At 50.0% G+C, this 19562-nt stretch overlaps 1 protein-coding gene across 1 annotated transcript; it reads left to right on the forward strand.

The window, feature by feature from the left end:
- The first annotated feature begins 298 nt into the window (after window positions 1-298).
- Grifin (galectin-related inter-fiber protein) lies at window positions 299-1705 on the forward strand. Its single transcript, XM_036172598.1, has 5 exons — window positions 299-310; window positions 602-681; window positions 765-924; window positions 1215-1381; window positions 1567-1705. Exons 1-5 carry the CDS (start codon window positions 299-301, stop codon window positions 1580-1582), a joined length of 435 nt encoding a protein of 144 aa, XP_036028491.1. The 3' UTR covers window positions 1583-1705.
- The last annotated feature ends 17857 nt before the right edge of the window (window positions 1706-19562 follow it).

The following is a 19562-nucleotide window of genomic DNA, read 5'->3' on the forward strand; positions in this document are numbered from 1 at the left end:
TACCAACATGGGAGGTGTGTCCCCAAATGTGTGCAAGACCCTAAAGCGTCACAGTGGCAGGGCCAAGCGGACCTGAGGAAGTGTCTTGAGAGGACCAGTGACCCTGCCTAGAATGAACCCAGGGAAAGCAGATCAGCTACTAAGCCATTTTCCCAGCTCTCTCTCCACCAGGGGTAGCCTGAGTTGGGAGAGGTCCATGTGACCCAGACAAGGCCCCTGGAGGTGGGGCTCCTGTGCCCCGCCCCAGCAGGCTCTGCTATATCTCCAGCTGCCTCGCCCTCTCCAGTGGCTGAGGGCAATGGCGTTGCAGGTGGGTACGATCCGCTGTCGTGGGCGCTTTCCTATGCTGGAGAAGGAAGAGTCGGGGCATCTAGCAAGCCATCTACTCCCCACTATAGAGCTGAGAGACATCGATGTCTTCTCTTCAGACCCCAAGCAGAGGGGCTATGGGGGTTAGGTTTCTGGATCATCCCACCCGGAGCGGCATCAAGGTGGAGGTCTTGGGCTGGGTGGGAGTGAGTCTCTGAAGAAACAGTACACTTGGAGGGGAGGTAGGAGGCTGCAGCCCTATGGGGCTCTGTCCCCTGTGTTTTCCCTTCAGTTTGAAGCCTTCTGTGCAGGGGGCCTGGCCCCGGGCTGGAGCCTGACAGTTCAGGGACATGCAGATGCTGGAGAGGACAAGTAAGAGCCTCCTTCCCTTCCTGGGTCTGCGGTCAGGACCCTCCAGCCACACTTCTGACCCTGAGCACACCCCTCGCCCACAGGTTTGAGATCAACTTCTTAACAGACACGGGAGACATTGCTTTCCACGTCAAACCCCGATTCTCCAGTGCCACGGTGGTGGGCAATGCCTTCCAGGGGGGACACTGGGGACAGGAGGAGGTGTCCAGCGTGTTCCCGCTGACCCTGGGAGAGCCCTTTGAGGTGATGGGGCTTGTGGGAGGAAGCGGATGAGGGGATGGGGTACCCAAAGCCAACGGAGAAGGGGACTATTGTGGATATTTACCTGGGTTGGTGCAATGGCCTCCCTGTTGGGCCTGGGCGGCCTCCTTTTCCTCAGTTTCCCTACTTGTTCACTGGGATGCTTCTCTCTCTGGCTGCCAATCTCCCTGTCTTGGAGAAAAGAGGGTCCTCAGCTGGGAACTCAGGGTTAGGTAGGCCATATTGTGCTTTGCCAAATAGCCGAGATCACCCCTGCTCTCCCTCTCCCACAGATGGAGGTGAGTGCAGATGCAGAACACTTCCACATTTACGCCCAGGAACACAAGGTACTCCAGTTCCCACACCGTCACCGACCCCTGGCCACCATCACCAGAGTGCGGGTGCTCAGCGACCATCGGCTGGCACAGGTGGAGCTAGCCAAGCGGAGCCTGAGCTGGGGGTAATGTGCCCACCCTGCCCTCCCATGCACCTCATCATCAGGGACCTCCCATTTGTCTGCACTCTGGATGGCCATAGCATGCTGTCCTCTCTTGGCCTTGCATATCTGTCCCCCACTCTCAGCCCCAGTAGTCCACATATGGTCGGAGCGAGCGGAGTTAAGATTGTAACCTTGCATTCCTGCAGGGACGGGGGCTACTGAGTGGACCACAGTCTCCAACAGCCAGGCTTGGCCATCTTGTATCCTCTGCCACCTGGAGCCGTATCCTATGGCTGCAGGGGAGCTGAGGCTCGGTGTGAACCCCCAGCTTTACCTTCAATAAAATATGAGCAGGTTACAGTATTGGCTGCTATGGAGGTGGGGACACTGTGGAGGTGGGGACACAGTGCAGGGCTGTGATAGCCACAGATGTGCTTGCTAGGGCAACGGGCTTCCGGAGACCAATGTCCCCTCAGGCACTGCCCAGTCCCTCTTTTTGTCCCTAAGACCCTGGAGTCTGGGGTTGAACTTCAGAGGACGCTCTGTCATGGGGTGGAACACAGCCACTGGGTCCCTCCAGGTTCCATCCCAGGGTAGAAAGAAGACTCTGGATGGGGTCTTGAACCCAAGTTGGGAGAATTGGCATAGGGCTCTGTCTCTGGCCCAGCCTAAGACACCACTTCAGAGGCCCCAGGCTTCCTGAAAGCTTCCTCCTCCCCCTGCTTCCTGTTGGAGTCCTTCCTGTTTCCGCTTGTCCCACCTGGAAGGGGGCTCCCGTCCTTGTAGCCTTCAGTGTGTATGTGACAGCCAGGCACGGTAGCAGGAGGGAAGGAGGACCCGAGGGCCACAGACAGGAACCAGCCTACAGCCTCCCAGCTCTGCACCTTCCAGAAATCCTCCTTCCAGGCTACCCTGGAGGAAAGCCCCCTCCTGCCTGAGGAGGGCCAAGAGCTTCCAGGGACAGGCCAGAGGACTGCAGGGGCTCTCTATTACAGGAGTCCTGGTAGTTTCCGCAATGTGTATTAATGTTAAGATGCAGAATGACATTGGTCTCCACTCATCTCTTACCTGTCTATCTAATTATTATCTATTTACCCAATTATCTATCATACATACAGTTATGTGTATGTATATACATCTATACATACATGAGTGTGTGCACATGTGTAGGTGCACACACCTGAGTGTGTGTGTATGAAGAGGCCAGAGCGGGACCCGTGTCTACCTCTACCAGCTCTGCCTTATTGCTCTGAGAAAGGGTCTCTCACTGAACTGGAAGCTTGCTGTTTGGCTAGGCTGCCTGGCCTGCGAACTTTGGCAGTCCATCCATCTCTGTCCTGCCGTGCTGGGGTTACAGGCATGTACAGCCAAGGCCAGTTTTTTATGTTGATGCTGGGATTTGAACTCAGGTCTTCACGCTTACAGAGCAAGTGCTCTTAACCATTGATTCACTCCCAGCCCATTATCTTTCTTTGTTCTTTCTAAGTGTCTGTCTGTCTGCCTGCCTGTCTGTCTTTCAGTCATCTATCCATCTGTTATCTAAGTATCATTTATCATTTGTAAATCTTATCAGCGATCTATAATTTATCATCTGTCTTTCTATCATATATTTATCACCTATTACTTATCACCTATATCTATTGTTTATATCTGTCATCTTCCTATCTACATTCTACTTTTTGGGGAGTGTGAGGGAGGTGTTTCCAGCCAGAGTTCCCCTGTGTAGACCAGGCTGGTCTCAAACTCAGAGATCTGTCTACCTCTGCATCCCAAGTGAGTGCTGGGATTAAGGGCGTGCACCACCACTGCCCAGAATCTATAGTCTATTTTATGCTTGTCTATTGACCTGTCTGTCTGTCTGTCTATATACCTACCTACCCATCTGTCTACACTTCCTTCCACCTGGGAACACACTGAGCCCAGCTCTGCCCCAGGAACTAATCACAGTGCCAGAAGACGCTGGGTGGGAATGTGACCTTTTCAGGAGAGCTCACGTGAAGAGAGCAGTTGGTCAGTGCTGACCCAGGCAGATAGTAGGGAGTGAAGCCCTGGACTTTGGGATGGTAGCCCAGGTTGAGCCTGAGCCCTTGCTTCACTCTACAGGAAACTCTGGACCACCGTCAGAGTAAGGTGGCAGAGCCCAAGACCCACAGGGCACCGTGAGGCTTAAACATGCGCTGAGTGGGCAGCTGCACTGAAGTAACCCTCTAAGGCTTATAGTGGGGAAACTGAGGCTGGGAGCAGGAAGCCAGCAGGAGCCAGGGAGGCACCTGGGTCCACAGCTGGGCAGGCTTTGGAGAGCTGAGGCTGGCGCCGCCGACCCCCAGGTGGGACAATGGCGGCCCAGACTCCAGCTGTGCGGCTTCCTGTCTCCCGCTCACTTCCCTAGCCTGCGTCCTGGCCCAGCTGGCCTGGGGCCCCTTCCTGCCTCCTCTTAGGAGTTCTGGCCTTTGTGTCAGTCACAAGGGGCTGGGGGCTGTCCACAATGTGTCTTTCTGGGTCAGACTTTGGCTGCGGTAGAGTGTGCAAAGGGCGGAAGGAGCTGGCTCCTCTAGGGGCCAGGTACGTGAGCCCCTCGGCTGCCTGGATGCTGGGGCTCTGAGTGCCCCAAGGCGGGTGAGCCTGCTTGCAGTCCCAAGACCTGAGCTGGCTGCTTGCTCAATGTCTCTGAGCCTCAATTTCCCCACAGTGTAAAGCGCTGTCTCTTCATCAGCATTACACAGTGCAAGGGCGGAGGAGCGACAGAAGGTGCCAGGCTTGTATCTGACAGGGTGGAGAAGCCTGGGGACAGGCTCACGGCAGGACAGCCTGGCCACAGGTCCACAGGGTCCCCATAGACTCAGCAACAGATCAGAAGGTTGCTCAGAAGTGAGTGGAAAGTAAGGAAATCCAGACCTGATACACATACCTGTGTGCTCACACACATCTTTGCTCAATGAACCTGTGTGAGTACACTCATCTGTGGGAGAACACCCATATGCACGTGCACTTCCCATGTGTACATACACAAACACAGCCATGCACACATGCCTATGCACACACGTTCACATTCTTCTCTTTGTCTCCACCCTGGCCCTCAGTTAAAGGCAGTTGTGCATGGAAGATTATGTGAGGGTAAATCCCGCTACAAGGGAGGGAGGCCCCTGAGTCTCTCCATCTTTGGAATGGAGTGCAGGGAGCTGGGGTCCCAGAGCACCCTGTTGCATGCCCTTGCTGTCACATCCACTATGGTTCCCACTGTCCTCAGTGCACAGCATGGTCAGCTGAGTAACTTGTCTCCTTGGCTGGGATGACACCTCCTCCAGGAAGCCTTCCCTGGACTCCATCCAGTTCCCACAGCCTAGGTTTTCTCCAAGCGCCACTCTTGTCTACAGGTTAGAGACCAGGGCTAACCCCAGCCGCAGCCCAACCCCACTGAACTCTGGGAATGCTTGTTGAATGGAAAAGGGAATAAACTAAAGACTTTCCTGGAGGAAATCATTAAGCCTTGAACAAGCTAGAGTCCTCTCCTGTCCTGGGGCCACAGGACTCTAGAAGCATCTATTGTGAATGCACACACACACACACACACACACACACACACACACACACACACACGCAGGCACGTATGCACGTGCATGCATGCACAAGCAATGGGAAGGTGCTCAGTGCCTTCTGTCTGTGGCTTTGTGGCTCTGGCCTCCTCTCTTTCAGGGCGGCACCTCTTTTCACCCCTGCCTTTGTATCGTTCAGCCTGGCTGGCTTTCCAACATCATCTCAGCCTTTTGGAGACTCAGGATAGAGCATTCTGTCCCTCCACCCCACCCCCCCCCCCATATTCCAGCCCCTGAGTAACAGTCTGACCAGAGAGAGTGCGAAGCCTGAGGCCTGCCTCACCCTCTACCTCCAGTTTCAAAGATGCTCTTCCAGCCAGTGGTGGTGGCACGCCTTCAATCCCAGCATTCCAGAGGCAGAGGCAGGTGGATCTCTGTGAGTTCGAGGCCAGCCTGGTCTACAAGAGTGAGTCTCTGGACAGCCAGGGCTGATACACAGAGAAACCCTGTTTCGGAACACCCCAAACAAAAAAACCAAGAAAGATGCGCCTCCAACGCTAGGACAGAGCCAAACTGCATTCCTGAGCCCCGCCCCCTCCCCCCCAGGAAGCCAGGACAGACAGGACAGACCTGGTGGGAGCCTCCAGTTTCTCATTTATTCACTTATTTGGAGACAAGTCTCACTCCATAGCCCAAGCTGGCCTTGAACTCGCAGCCATCCTCCTGCTTTGGCTTCTTGAATTATTGGCTCAGTTTCTTCTTTAAAACATGATGCTGAGCTGGGTGGTGGTGGTGGCGCACACCTTTCATCCCAGTATTCAGGAGGCAGAGGCAGGTGGATCTCTGGGAGTTTGAGGCCAGCTTGGTCTACTACAGAGCAAGGACAGCCAGGGCCACACAGAGAAACCCTGTCCCGAAAAACTGAAGCAAACAAACAAAACAACATTGCAAGGAGGGGCATAGACAGTGCCCAGCGAGTGGACACAGACTGCGTGCAGCGTCTGCCTCCACCCCACTGCACAGCCAGAGGTTAGGACAGCTTCACCCTTTCGGGCCCGAGGTCTCCAGAGCCCACCAGGGCCTAGAGTTCCTGTTTCAGGCTCTGTAGTAGCCGCCCCGCCTCTGCTTACAGCTACATGTGGAGCCTGGGTTAAGCCTTCATTTTAATCAGACCATGTGTGCACTGAGGGAATGTGACGGAGGACCACAGTGCAGCCCCCCAGCATGGCGGTCTCTGCCTAGGGTGACTGAAGACCAGAACTCTGGCCCAGGTCAATGCCATGCTGTGGCCTCCCTAACTTTTCCTCTCTGGTTGCCTTGGATTCCAGCAGGGCAGGTGAATAGGAACTGGGGAAAGGTATATCAGTCAAACATGTAGCGCTGGAGAGATGGCTCAGCAGCTAAAGGTATTGCCGCCAAACCTAACGACCTGAGTTCGATCTCAGGGTCCCACATGGTAGAAGGAGGAACCAATTCTCACAGATTGTCCTCTGACTTCCATACACATATCATGGAACAAACCCCTCAGACACATACAGTAAATAAGTAAAAGTTAATATTAATGCTGAGTGTAGTGGTGCATACCTCTGGGAGGCAGAGGAGGCATGTGGATCTCTATGAGTTTGAGGTCAGCCTGGTCTACATAGTGAGTTTCAGGACAGCCAGAGGTACATAGTGAGACCCTGTCCAAAAAAAACAAAAGATAAAGAAAAAAGAAAAAACAAGATTAAAGGAAGCCAGTTGCCAAAGAAAGACTGGAGATTCTTTCCCACCTTACCTTCATTTAACAGAACACGCATGAGAAGAGCCCATTGTAGATACAAAATAATAAAAATGGCAGATGCCATGTAAACATCCTCTCAGTGCACTCGGGGGCCCAGGATTTTCGGGGCTTTTCACTCAGCTCAGTAGCCCATTCCCATTCTCAGGGTATTCCCCCCGCCCCCCCCCCCCCCCCGCTTTCTCTCTCATCCCTCTCTTTGGTTTTTGAGACAGAGTCTCACTGTGTAGCCCTGTTTATTGTGGATCTCACTCTGTAGAGCAGGCTGGCCTCAGACTCATGGAGATCCACCCGCCTCTGCCTCCCGAGTGCTGGGATTAAAGGAATGTGCCACCACACCTGGCTTCTTTTCTTAATAAACTCTTTATTTCTATTTCTAACCATGTGTCCTTGGTGCAGTTTAATATCCTTGGTCACAAGAATCTGGACATACTCCTTTTCCTTCTGTTTATCTACCTGTTTATTTAGTAGTGAGGTGAGGAGGACGCAGGCGCAGTGCATGCCTGGAGGTCAGAGGACAATCGGTAGGAGTGGTCCTCTCCTTCCACCTTGTGGGTGCTGGGGATGGATCTCTCAGGTCATTAAGTTTGGCTGCAAGAGCCTTTACCTGCTGAGCTATCTTACCAACCCAAGAACCCAGGTATTCCCTGGGCGCCCCTGGAGCATTCATCCCTGGCTCTAGCCTGTGCTTATTTTTATTTATTTATTTATTTATATTTTAAAGATTTATTTATTTATTTATTATGTATACAATATTCCTTCTGCATGTGTCCGTGCACGCCAGAAGAGGGCACCAGATCTCATTACAGATGGTTGTGAGCCACCATGTGGGTGCTGGGAATTGAACTTAGGACCTCTGGAAGAACAGCCAGTGCTCTTAACTGCTGAGCCATCTCTCCAGCTCCTGGCCTGTGCTTATTACATCAGCATTGATCGATACCACCTCAAAGCAACAGGAGCCTGAGCCTGAGGGACAGACACCACCCAAATGGACACAATCTGTGCTGGTGAGGCTGCACCCTGGAGCAGAAAAAATCACCCCAGAGAACCACTGTGGCTCCTAGAGGTTCTCAACATGTGGGTCAATGACCCCTTCAACAACCCTCTATCTCCAAAAATATATTTACATTACAATTCTTAACAGTAGCAAAATAACAGTTATGAGGTAGCAACGAAAATAATTGTGGTTGGGGGGGGTCATCACAACATGAGGAGCTGTATTAAATAGTCAAAGCACTGGGAAGGTTGAGAACTACTGCCCCAGAGCAATGAGGACTTCTCTAGTCCTCATTTTGCAGAGCCTGGGCCAAGATGATGACCAACTGGCTGCTTAGATATGCATACCCCTGCCCTGTTCAAGTGCCTTGAAGATGGACCCAGAGTCAATGGATCCATCTATCCTATCCTCTTCCCAACTCACGGATTATATCTTGTCGCTATTAGTTTTTGTCAACTTGATACAAACAGAAGAGGGACCTTCTGCTGAGGAATTGCCTCCATCTGATTGGCCTGTTGGACATATCTCTGGATCATTTTCTGGACCAAATGATTGATGAGGGAGGGCTCAGTCCACCATGGGTAGTGTCTCCCCCAGACAGGCAGTCCTGGGAGGTATGAGAAAGGTAGCTAAGCAAGCCAGTCAGCAGCGTTCCTCCAGGGACTCTGATTCAGTTCCTGCCTCCAGGTCCCTGCCTTGAGTTCAAGCCCAGCCTGGGCTACATGAGACCCTATCTTAAATAAAAAGGTAACATCTTAGGACAGGTCGTGTATGTAGCCTGTTGGGTTGCTGGAGTTGGGCAGACTCTGTTGCATTGCAAGAGCAGAAGAAGGTCTCTTGTGAGAAACCCCAACACTGGCGTAAGCCCCAAGCATAGCTCCTCATGGGGGAAGGGTGTGACTGGGCCAGTGGGTGGGAACTGTCAGTCCTCCGAGCATGCAGGATATGTGTTCAGAGATCCACACAAGTATGTCCCGCAGAAGGGACAGAGAAACTCACAAGCACAATGCCCATGTAAAGAGGATCTGGTACATAAGCCACCTCTGCAAGGTGTGGCTCAGTGGTAGAGCCCCTGCCTAGAATCCCCCAGTGAGGGGCTGGGGTGTGACTCAGTGGTAGAGCACCTGCCTAGAATCTCCTGTGAAGGGCTGGGGTGTGGCTCAGTGATAGAGCCCCTGCCTAGAATCCCCCAGTGAGGGGCTGGAGTGTGGCTCAATGGTAGGACACCTGCCTAGAATCCCCCAGTGAGGGGACATGGTACTGCCTGTAATCTCCACACACAGTTCAAAGTGAGCCTTGACTATACAGGGAATTCAAGGCCAGCTCCACCTACATAAAACTCTGTCTCAAAAAAATGGAAAAAAAATATAATCATTAGAACAACAGTGACCAGGAGGGAGGGACAGTGGACAACAAGGAGCCTCAGTGGCTCCTCTGCAGCTCTGTAGCCGGAAGCTGTGCTCAGGACAGTTGCCAAAACCATTGAACTCTGCAGTACAAAGAGGCACCTTCACTGTATGCAAATTTTTAAAACATTAGCCAGGAAGCCTGGGGAGCGGGAATGGAATGCGGCCTGTACAAGAGGTACTAATTGAATTACAAACGGTGACATCATTCATGAACAGGGAGGGAGAAAGGGGCTGATCTAAGCAGTTTGGAACACTATTTTATCCAAAGACTGTAAGACCGGGGAGGGACCTAACTGTGTACCAACACCAGGCTTGGAGGGTGAGGCTGTTTCCCACAGGGGTACGTGGCTTAGCCGTTCTGAAGTCCACAGACTGGGACGGACCAAAGAGGAAGACAGATTGGAGATGGGGGGAGCCACTCTGCTTCCCATGCCAGAGAAAGAAACGAGGCTCAGACAGATTAACAAGGAATGCTGTGACAACATGTCAGCCCCGGGCAGGGCACAGGCTGGACTTACTCAGTAGGCAGAAATTAATACAAGCGCCATCATAGCCCTTGATGTAGAGGCTACAACTATTAAACTCTTAGGGGACAAAAAGTGGGGTGGAGGGCATTAGAATTTGACCATGATTTCATGAATAGGACCCCCAAAGTCCAGGCAATACAAGAAAGATGAGAAGTTGAACTCAATTTAAAACATGGGTGGATCAAGGATTCTACCAGGAGCATGAAGAGGCAGTCCATATGATGGAGAAAATATCTGGAAGTCAAGTATATAGGGGATGCTAGGCACATGACTGAAATCACAGCTCTTGGGAGGCTGAGTCAGGAGGATTCCGTTTGGTTGGTTTTGGTTTTGGTTGTTTTTTTTTTAAAGATTTTCATTATTTATTTATGTATTATGAGTGCTTTATCTGCATGTACAACTTTATGTCAGAAGAGGGCATCAGATCCCACTAGAGATGGTTGTGAGCCACCATGTGGTTGCTGGGAGATGAACTCAGGACCTCTGGAAGAGCAGACAGTGCCCCCGTTTTGGTTTTTTGAGACAGGGTTTCTCTGTGTAGCCCCAGCTACTTTGGAGCTAGCTCTGTAGACTAGGCTGGCCTCGAACTCAGAGATCGCCCTGCCTCGGCCTCTCGAGTGCTGGGATCAAAGCTGTTCACCACCATACCTGTCTTTTCTGCTATATTTTATCACCACGACAGCACTCAGCTGGAGAAATGGCTCAGGAGTTAAGAACACTTGCTGCTCTTGTAGAGGACCTGAGTTCAGTTCCCAGGCCCAACATCCAGCCACTCATTACTGCCTGTAACCCCAGCTCCAAGAGGTCTGACACTCTCTTTTGGTTTCTGCAGGCCCCTGAACGCGTATGACAGACAGAAATCCAGAACTCAAGGACATCTGTGGTATATCCCTGGGGACATTGGAACAGTCTATGACATTAAGAATAGAATCCATGCCAGGAGGTGGTGGTGCACACCTTTAATCCCAGCACTCGGGAGGCAGAGGCAGGTGTATCTCTGTGAGTTCGAGGCCAGCCTGGTCTACAGAGTGAGATCCAGGAAAGGGACAAAGCTATACAGAGAAACCCCGTCTCAAAAAAACCTATATATATATAATTTATTGAAAGCACTTGCCACTAAGCCTGATGACTTGAGTTTGATCCCCAGAACCTACATGGTGGAAGAAGTGACCTCTGACCTCCACATATGCCACAACACATGAATAAAACACTTGACATGTAAGCATGAAGACCAAGGTCTGGGCCCCTAAAACACAGGTGAAAAGTTGGATATGGCGACACGCACTTCCCAACCCGGCACTGGTGAGATGACAAGAGAGAGTCCGGTCCTTGGCACTAGCTGCCTAGCTAGATTAGCCTTTTTGGTGAGTTCCAGGCCAAGGAACTCAAAACAAAAGTGGAGAGTGACCCATGAAACAGCAACTGATGTTCTGGTCTCTACGTGTATGTGAATACACGTGCATGCACACCTGCACACGGAGAGACAGAGATGGCAAGGTCCACACCTGGGTATGCATCGTCTTGCTTGTGGATACAGAGGGGTGCCCAGGAGGCAAGCAGCAAGCATTCCTACATGAGGGAGATAGAGAAATCAACCTTGGAGTCTGTCCCCTCTGGAAAATGGGGTGACAAGTACCTCTACAAATCTGGAGTTTGTGGAGAGACCCGGAGCTATGTGTGAGAGGACATTCCCTGTGGTCCATGCTGTAGTGACATCAGATAAAGCATTGTCTTCTGTGCATCTGGATGCTGAGCATGGACCTCTCCCTTTCCTGCTGGGTCCCCACTGCCAGGAAAGCATCCTCCAGGGGCAGACACCTGCTGGCCGGAGCTGTCTTTTCAGTACCAGGTGTGGCCTTCACTCTACCAGGGCATCCAAGGGACCCAAGTCCCACCTGCCCCATTGAAGCTACTCATGGAGGTCCCCAGAGCTCGGGGACAGCAGCAGAGCAGGCCAGGACCCCAAAGGACAGGAGCCAGGATGCTGGGGGACCATGAGTGCTTGCAGGCAGGCAGGATCTGCTGGAAATAGGAGTTTGGGTGTGACTGAGGCGTCGACATACCTGCCCGGAACAGAAAGAAGCTGGACAGGGACAGGAGCCAGAGGAGTTGGAGCCTAGGGGAGCATATGGCATGGGGACTATCTTTGTGTTAGTGATGCTCAGAGGACAGTGGTGGCCTTTCCAGGGCTTTCATTGGTTATCACCCTGCTTTGTAAGACTCCAGGCCTCCTCTCTTCACCCTCACAAGATTGGCAGGCAGAGATAAGGGGGTGGGCAGAAAGTCTCAACTTCAGCCCTTCCCCACCCAGCACCCCTGGTCCCCACAGGAAGCCTTGGAACACTATAGATACTGCTCAAGGAAGCCCACGATACCATTGTCCCTCAGACAATGGACAGGAAAGAACGTGTCTAGCAACCTCACACCCATCCAGCCACCCATGTCTGCTAAGGGACGTGTCCCTGCAGTCACACACCTGTAGCCTGCTAGGTCCCTGGTTATGGTTCGTCCAAGAAGAGATGTTCCTCTAGGGTGGTGGCATCCACGTGGCCTCTCTGAATCACAGTTGTGTTTGACTGTAGGAAAGGCTTGTGTCCTTGTGTCTGCAGGTGATGGGGGTGGGGATGGGTTGCTCCAGACCTGTGTTCACTAGAGTCTTGTCTCCAGAAGAAACCTAGAAACCTGAGAACCATCAACTTACTGGAATTTTGTTTTGTTTTTGTTTTTTGGTGAGGGGGAGTCTCATGGTTTCAGAACTTCCAGTCGGTGTTCAGCTGCTTCTGTGTTTCTGGGTCATGGTGGGGTGGAACTTCATGGGGGATGGACATGGTGAGGAGGAAGAAGGAGAAGGAGGGAAGGAAGGAGGGGGAGGAAGAGGAAGAGAAAGAGGAGAAGGATGGGCCAATGAGATGGCTCGGTAGGAATAGGAGTTTGTCACCAATCCTGAAGATCTGAGTTCGATTCCTGGGACCCACATGGTGGAGGGACAGCCCTGTCTCCCAAAAACTATTCTTTCCTATTCAATCCATAGCAAGCCCCAAGTCTGGACCTCCTCGCATAGGGAAGGCTCATACTGTGGCCCTGGCAGGCTGTGGCTTAAACCACAGCAAACCTCCAGAACCTTCTTAAGTGTCTGAGTGACTTTGATTGGAAAAAATACATATTTTAGAGAAACAGTTTCATTTTTTTCTTTTTAAATTGTGTGTGTGTGTGTGTGTGTGTGTGTGTGTGTGTGTGTGTGTGTTGCATGAAAGACAGAGCACATTTTTGTGTGTGAGCACATGGAGGCCAGAAGAGGGCATCAGATCCCCTGGAACTAGAGTTACAGATGGAACTGGACCCATGTCTCTGCAAGAGCAGCCAGTGCTTTTAACCACTGAGCCATCTCTCCACAGCCCCCTCTCAACCTATCTTCTTCTTCTTCTTCTTCTTCTTCTTCTTCTTCTTCTTCTTCTTCTTCTTCTTCTTCTTCTTTTTTTCCGAGACAGGGTTTCTCTGTGTAGCTTTGGAGCCTTTCCTGGAACTCACTCTGTAGCCCAGGCTGGCCCTCGAACTCACAGAGATCACCTGCCTCTGCCTCCTGAGTGCTGGGATTAAAGGCGTGCGCCACCACCGCCTGGCTAAAGATTATTTCTTCTTCTTCTTTTTTTTTTAAAAGATTTATTTATTTATTATGTATACAGTGTTCTGTTTGTATATATGTCTGCACACCAGAAGAGGGCACCAGATCTCATTATAGATGGTTGTGAGCCACCATGTGGGTGCTGGGAATTGAACTTGGGACCTCAGGAAGAGCAGTCAGTGCTCTTAACCTCTGAGCCATCTCCCCAGCCCCTGTCTTCTTATAAATGAACTATAAAAAGGTTTTGCACATATTATTTTGGAGAGGACATTAAAGACCCACAGTTGGGGAATGTTAGGTCACTCTGGGCTCTGGTTGAGTTCCTGCCAGTTTGGGGTGACAGGCAGGGAGTGGGAAATGGGCAGAGGCTGGATGGAGCAGCATCCAGACCTCAAGAGTCCAGGGGAGGTCCGGAGGGGACCCACTGTGCTCTGGCCAACTGCCTGGAACATCCCGGAACTTGGAGATGGGGGCCACCTCCTTCTGAGAGCACACCAGGCCTTGTCTTTATAGAATGGGCAGTACCAGGGGGGGGGGTGGGGAATCAGGAGCGAACCATGGATGTGTCAGGAGGTGGAGTTTGCCACCAACAGTCAGTGACCCAGGCTGGATCCCCCTGTCTGTGCTTGTGACTTGGGGACCTTAGAAGCCATTCAATGCCCTCCCTCCATCCAGCCTCTCTCCAGCCAAGAGCCCCCTTCCTTCATCACGCACTCCGCCATTCTGACAGCCAGCCATTCAGAGCCTGTCAGCATGGGCCCAGGTCCAGCTGAGGAGACAAAGCTGTCCCCTGGGCCACAGCCTGGCTGACCCTGGATGGGTAGTTGGCACTGCTTCCGGGACAGCCCCTCACCATGGAGACTACCACCCACGTTCAGCTCAGAGGTGGCCATTGTTTCCCGGCCAGTGTGTGGCAAGCACCCAAGAGCCCAGGCTGGCACAGCCATGGTGATGTCTCAGGCCATGGAAGGGAATAGAGTACTTTCCCACGCACTAGGATCCAGTGGTCCTAGAAGGGTGAGCATGGCAATGTGTTAGCCAGCAGTGCCAGAAGGAACTGGACAGTGGTCACCCTACATGAAAGTCCATCCACCCCTTCTTTGGAGGCCCACATGGGGCGCCCCCCACTCATTGTTACTCGAGTGATACTCTCCCCCGTTCCTCCCCATCCATCCAGGAAGGTCTCTTGCCTCCTTCCTAACTCATGCCAGCTTCTCTTTGGGGACCTTCCTGGGCCACATGGTCTTGTGCACAGAACACTATGGGGTCTGGCCCTGTGTGGCTCGAACTGAAGGGTCCCTGAGGAATCTTCCAGGCCCTCTCTCTCCTCACTGGCTGAATCGCGGCCAGGCTGCTGGGCTGCATCTGCTGGGCCCTGGGTCTCACACGAAGGATGCAAGAGTGGCCCATTTATCTGCTGATTCACATTAGTGTTGGAACTGGACAGGTGGCAGCTTTTCCTTAGGGCCTCTGGGCCAAGCAGGGTGAGGTAGAGGAATCAAGGTAGAGATGGCAAGTGATGAACTCTTCTGAGCTGGGTCCAAACCTGCGTCTACACTTCCCAGCTGGGCAGTTCTCGGACACTTGTATTTATTTTATTTTATTTTATTTTATTTTATTTTATTTTATTTTATTTTATTTTATTTTATTTTATTTTATTTTATTTTATTTTATTTTATTTTATTTATTTTATTTTATTTTATTTTATTTTATTTTATTTTATTTTATTTTATTTTATTTTATTTATTTTATTTTATTTTATTTTATTTTATTTTATTTTATTTTATTTTATTTTATTTTATTTTATTTATTTTATTTTATTTTATTTTTATTTTATTTTATTTTATTTTATTTTATTTTATTTTATTTTATTTTATTTTATTTTATTTTATTTTATTTATTTATTTTATTTTATTTTATTTTATTTATTTTATTTTATTTTATTTTATTTTATTTTATTTTATTTATTTTATTTTATTTTATTTTATTTTATTTTATTTTATTTTATTTTATTTTATTTTATTTTATTTTATTTTATTTTATTTTATTTTATTTTATTTTATTTTATTTTATTTTATTTTATTTTATTTTATTATTTTATTTTATTTTATTTTATTTTATTTTATTTTATTTTATTTTATTTATTTTATTTTATTTTATTTTATTTTATTTTATTTTATTTTATTTTATTTTATTTTATTTTATTTTTTTGAGTCAAGGTTCTCTATGTAGCTCTGGCTGTCCTGGAATTCGCTCTGTAGACCAGGCTAGTCTTGAACTCACAGAGATTTGCCTGCCTCTGCCTCTGCCTCCTGCGATTAAAGGCATGTGCCATTGCTTGGCTAATCTTTAAATTTTTATCAATATGATGTGCATGGCTGCGGGGGTTGGGGTGTGCACACACACACCACTGTACATGTAGAGGTTAGAGGTTAATTTTCAGGAATTGGTTTTCTCTTTCCACCTCAAAACTTTTATTTGTTTAGTTTTTATTTTTTTGGTTTTTCGAGACAGGGTTTCTCTGTGTAGCTTTGCGCCTTTCCTGGAACTCGCTTTGGAGACCCGGCTGCCCTCGAACTCACAGAGACCTGCCTGCCTCTGCCTCCCGAGTGCTGGGATTAAAGGCGTGTGCCACCACCGCCTGGCATGTTTATTTTTTAATTATGTGTAGTATGTACATGTATAGGGGTATGTGTGTTTGAGGAGACCTAAGGCATCAGACTCCCTGAAGCTGTAGGTATAGGTGGTTGTGAGCCACCTGATATGCATTACTGGAGTTGAACTCAGGTCCTCTTGAAGAGAAGTACATGCTCTTAACTACTGAGCTATCTCCCCAGCCTCTCCACATCGTTTTGGAGGCAAGGTCTCTCTGGTTGTTTCTGCTAAGCTGAGTACTCTAAGCTAGCTGGCCGCTGAGCCTCAGAGCACTTCTCTGTCCACGTCCCATCTCAGAGGAAGGCCAGGATTGCAGATGCACCCCACATTCAGATTTTTGTGTGGGTTCCTGGGATTGAAACCAGGTTTTCAGACTTGCATAAAAAGTGCTGTAGCCACTGAGCCCTCTGGTCAACCCTCTTGTTTTATCTTTTTTGTTTTTGAGTCAGGGTCTCATGTATCTCAGGCTGGTCTTGAGTTAGCTATGTAGCCAAGGATCTCCGTGAATTTCTGGGTCACTTGCTCCTATGTTCCAGTGCTGGAATCAGAGGTGTGCACCACCACACCCTGTTTATGTGGGTGCTGGGAGTAGAACCCAGGGCTTGGTGCATGCCAGGCAACATGCCATCAACTGAGCTACATCACCAGCACACATGTTTTATTTTGGTCTTTTTGAGAGAGGGTTTCTCTGTGTAGCTTTGGAGCCTGTCCTGGAACTTGCTCTGTAGACCAGGCTGGCCTCAAACTCACAGGTGTCCAGCTCAGGAGTTTTTCAAGACAGGGTTTCTCTGTGGATCCCTAGCTGTCCTGGAACTCAATCTGTAGTCTAGGCCAGCCTTGAACCCAAAGATCTGCCTGCCTTTGCTTTCTGAATGCCAGAATTAAAGGCATGTGCCACTATGCCCAGCATGGATGAATATTTTAAACAACCCAGAGGGAAAAGTTAGAGTTTAAGCTAGGGTATAATGGGGAGGCCATATGCTAAGTAAGGTCCAGAGAGGTTGGAAGTTTCTAGAATTGTTGCTGTTCAGGGCCCCAGGGAGGATCCAGAGAGTTCTGTGAGGACCGGGAGCCAGCTGAGGGCTCAGGAAAGGAAGGGATGGAACATTCTAGAAACAGGATAGTTTTTGAGTAGGAAGATCGGGGTCTACTGGGACAGCAGTTCTGAGACTCCACAGCATGGTACGTGGGCACTGGGGGAGGTTTGACTCCTAACGGAAGGACTCTGCTTTACAAAGGGACTCCACTTTCAAAGGGGATCTCTGCAGCTGTTCCCTGGTGAAAAGGTGGGATTTCAAGTTCAGAGTTCCTGGCAGAGACACGTTGGGGGAAACACCAGTGTCCTTGTGGCTGTAGATAAGTCTGTGCTGGAGGGCAAGCTGGAGGCCAGGCCAGCCACACCAGAGAGGGTTGTGTGTGTTCCTTTGTGTTCCCACACACTGGGGATGACCAGAGTCACCCTTAGGGAAAAGCTCAAAGGACATCTGCTACAAGGTATCAAGCAGGCTTGAAGATCTGAGTGAGGTCAAGCCGGAGGCGTCCTCAACATGGGCACTGCACAGTGACTCCAACAGCAAGTGATGGAGGTGGAGTGAGCTTAGGTCCAGTCCCACAAGGGCTTCTGGGAGCAGTGTCCCTCAGGAAGCCTGTATGGATGGGGAATACATTCAGGTCAGTGTCAAGAGCCAGGATGGAAGGGCCCCAGTTTGGCTGCAGGAACCTGGTCTGCTGTGAGGATCCTCTTGGCCTAGGAATCCAGAGTAGAGCATGGGAGGTAGTTTCAGGACTGGGGCTGGCAGGGGCGGACTCTGCCAAACAGCCTGACTGCTCCACGCAGATAAGCTTAATGGTGACCCCCGCCCAGGCTCATTCCTGAGTCGAGGCTGACCCCTACTGGACAGTATTGGAGATATGGTTTTGAACGAAGGCTTGCCCCCTGGTGGATGGCACAGTGGAGCAGGGGAGCCCAGCCAGGTGGGCCTCTCCCAGGGACCCACTACCTGGACTTTAAAGAGGTTGGACCTGCCCCAGCAGAAGCCTGTCCTGAGAGGCCCTGGTTTCCTTCTTTGCAGACATCTGGCAGCTGAGACCACAGGCTGTGTGGGTCAGTGAGAAAGGGGACATCAGTACTGACTTGTTCCTTCTCTGTGATGGGGACATTCTGGGGGAGGGTGCTGCTCCCTGGTCTCCAGGGCTATGGGCCCTTGCTCAGACACAGAGCACTCAGCAGTGACTTCTGTTGACCTCAGACAATCCGTAGCCTCTCCAAGGCTCAGTTTCCCCATCTGTACAGGGTTATGATAATTCCACTATGGTGGCCACAGCACTGAGGGTAAATAAGATTGGCTTGTGAAGGCCCAGTATCCCCCACTGAAAAAACAGAAAGGAAGGGAAACGAGGGGGGAGGGTCAGGGGAGAGGAAGAGGGGAAGGAGACGAGGACATGAGCTGGCCCAACAGGTGTAGGTCCTTTGGGCTTCAGCCAAACTGAAGGTCTGAGTTGTCTCTGGAGCCCACATGATGGTGGAGGGAACTGACTCCATCAGGTTGTCATGTGACCTTCACAATCACAATATAGCAAGTCCACCCTACACACTAATAAGTGTGCAAGCCCACCCCTACACACTAATAAGTGTGCAAGTCCACACCTACACACTAACAAGTGTGCAACTCCCCGCCCCTACACACTAATAAGTGTGCAAGTCCACCCCTACACACTAATAAGTGTGCAAGTCCCCACCCCTACACACTAATAACCGTGCAAGTCCCCACCCCTACACACAAATCCCCACCCCTACACACAAGTCCCCACCCCTACACACTAATAAGTGTGCAAGCCCCCACCCCTACACACGTCCCCCACCCCTACACACTAAGAAGTGTGCAAGGCCACCCCTACACACTAATAAGTGTGCAAGCCCCCACCCCTACACACAAGTCCCTCACCACTACACACTAATAAGTGTACAAGTCCCACCCCTACACACTAATAAGTGTACAAGTCCCACCCCTACACACTAAGTGTGCAAGTCTACCCCTACACACTAATAAGTGTGCAAGTACCCCACCCCTACACACTAGTAAGTGTAAAACAATGAGAAAGTGAGCACACCAGGTGTGGTGGGAAATGCCTTTCATTTCAGCATTCAGAGGTTGAGGCAGGAGAATAGCCATAAGTTCCAGGCTAAAGTGGGCTATACATAGAGACTGTTTTGTAAAAAGAAATTTTAAAAATTTAAAGCCAGAATATAAAACATATTTTTATAAACAATGCAAATAACATCAAAACAAGATCTAAAATATCCTAACAGTAGGTTGTTTTCGTTTTGTTTTGTTTGTTTGTTTATTCGGAGCTGAGGACCGAACCCAGGGCCTTGCCCTTGCTAGGCAAGTGCTCGACCACTGAGCTAAATCCCCAACCTTAGTAGGTTTTTCTAGGAATTAGAAATTTAGACAACAACTTTCGGAAAGATTAGATCACAGATATAACCAAGGTTAGTGTTACTTTAGTTTACTTTTCTCCCTTCCTTCCTTCCTTCCTTCCTTCCTTCCTTCCTTCCTTCCTTCCTTTCTTTCTTTCTTTCTTTCTTTCTTTCTTTCTTTCTCTCTTTTTTTTCAGAGCTGAGGACCGAACCCAGGGCCTTGCGCTTGCTAGACAAGTGCTCTACCACTGAGCTAAA

The sequence above is a fragment of the Onychomys torridus genome, chromosome 22 (genome assembly GCF_903995425.1).
Source record: "Onychomys torridus chromosome 22, mOncTor1.1, whole genome shotgun sequence".
In the NCBI taxonomy this organism is placed as follows: Eukaryota; Metazoa; Chordata; class Mammalia; order Rodentia; family Cricetidae; genus Onychomys; species Onychomys torridus.